The sequence below is a fragment of the Bison bison genome, unplaced genomic scaffold (assembly GCF_000754665.1).
Source record: "Bison bison bison isolate TAMUID 2011002044 unplaced genomic scaffold, Bison_UMD1.0 scf7180017864280, whole genome shotgun sequence".
Lineage (NCBI taxonomy): Eukaryota > Metazoa > Chordata > Mammalia > Artiodactyla > Bovidae > Bison > Bison bison.
In genome coordinates this window covers 7,386,234-7,387,834 of record NW_011494852.1, presented here as the reverse complement: position 1 = coordinate 7,387,834, position 1,601 = coordinate 7,386,234, and the positions used below count along the sequence as shown (strand labels likewise).

The following is a 1,601-nucleotide window of genomic DNA, read 5'->3' as shown; positions in this document are numbered from 1 at the left end:
GAACTCAACAGTGGGTGGAGCAGGGGAGCGCAGACGATCCCTGAGCGTCTCTCTGAGCTTGGGCTCAGATCTCTAAAACTTGTTTTGACTCTCTGACACCCAACTGAACCCTGACCCCTAATCTCACTTGTGTCTGATCCTTTGAATGGGCCTGGGCCATGAACCAGACTCAGCCACCTGAAGACCACCCCCCCTCCCTTTCCTTGCTAAGCCTCTCTCCTTCCTTGGCACTTCCAGGAGGCTCCAGTGGCTCCTCCAGTGACAACAGGACCTACCGCTATAGCAACCGATATTGTGGGGGCCCTGGGCCCCCCATCACTGACTGTGAGATGAACAGCCCCCAGGTAATGGGGTCTTGGGGACTTAGGAGGAGGGTGGTGGGCAGTTTGGGGCTTCAGAACCCAGGTCTCCATCACCCACCGTTGCTTTGCTCCTTTAGGTCCCGCCCTCCCAGCCGCTGCGCCCCTGGGCCGGGGGGGATGTGCCCCACAAGACACATCAGGCCCCTGCCTCTGCCTCATCACTGCCAGGGGCTGGAGCCCAGTTACCCGCCCAACCCCGATGCCTTGGTCGTCCCCCATCACCAACCTCACCACCACCCCCGGAGCTGATGGATGTGAGCCTGGTGGGCGGGCCCCCAGACTGCTCCCCACCTCACCCAGCGCCTGCCCCCCAGCACCCAGCTGCCTCAGCCCTCCGGACTCGGATGACAGGGGGTCGTCCACCCCTCCCACCCCCCGATGACCCTACCACCCTGGGGCCTCGCTTGGGCCTCCGTGGTGTACCCCAGAGCACGGCAGCCAGCTCATGACCCTGCCCCCTCCCTGGGGCCCCTCCTGAAGCCATACCCCCCCATCCGGGGGCCCTGGGCTCCCATCCTCATCTCTCCCCTTGACTGGAATTGCTGCTACCCAGCGGGGGCGGGTGAGGCCTGCACTGATTGGGGCCTGGGGCAGGGGTTCAAGGAGAGGGGTTGAGGCTCACCTCCCCACTAAGGACTGGACCCTTGGCCCCCTCTCTCCCCTTGTTTTCTATTTATTGTACCAAAGACAGTGGTGGTCCAGTGGGGTGGGGGAGACCCCCCTCACCCCAGGGCCCTAGGAGGGGTGGGGGCAGGTAGGGGGAGATGGCCTTGCTCCTCCTTGCTGTACCCCCCAGTAAAGAGCTTTCTCACATGCCCGCCTGAGCGTTTGCAGGCCCTTGGCTCCCCTCACCCCGCCCTCAGAGGCATGGGGAACGGTGTTTGGGGAAGGGGTGCTGGCAGAGCTTTGTGGTTGGGGTGAGGCCCCGGTCCCTGGGGGAGTTACGGCACAGACACGGGCCTGTAGGAGGCGTGGGGCTGTGGAATCCTAGACAGCGATCCTGGATATGCTCCTAGCCCACACTGGCCTTTTCTCGGATAAACTGAGACCTTGAAAGGTAAAGGGCCAGCTGTATATGGAGAACATCAGGTTCTGTCCTGAGAAGCCAGGCTTTGTGCAGAGTCTGCACAGGCGTGGCTCATTCTGCCCGGCGTTCAGTAGGTGCTGAGTGCATGTAGCAGGCCTTATTGGTGCCATCTGGGGGATGGCAGGCAGCAATGCGAACAGAATTTACATACC

The 1,601-nt window shown here is 62.2% G+C and overlaps 1 protein-coding gene across 1 annotated transcript in view; it reads left to right on the top strand.

Annotated features, from left to right (window-relative positions):
• Positions 1-1,175, top strand: part of DYRK1B (dual-specificity tyrosine-(Y)-phosphorylation regulated kinase 1B) — a 7,746-nt gene extending 6,571 nt beyond the window's left edge. The window contains exons 9-10 of the mRNA XM_010849225.1: positions 174-344; positions 440-1,175. Coding sequence (XP_010847527.1) covers positions 174-344; positions 440-811 — 543 coding nt within the window. The 3' untranslated portion in view covers positions 812-1,175. The remainder of the gene's footprint in view (positions 1-173; positions 345-439) is intronic.
• The last annotated feature ends 426 nt before the right edge of the window (positions 1,176-1,601 follow it).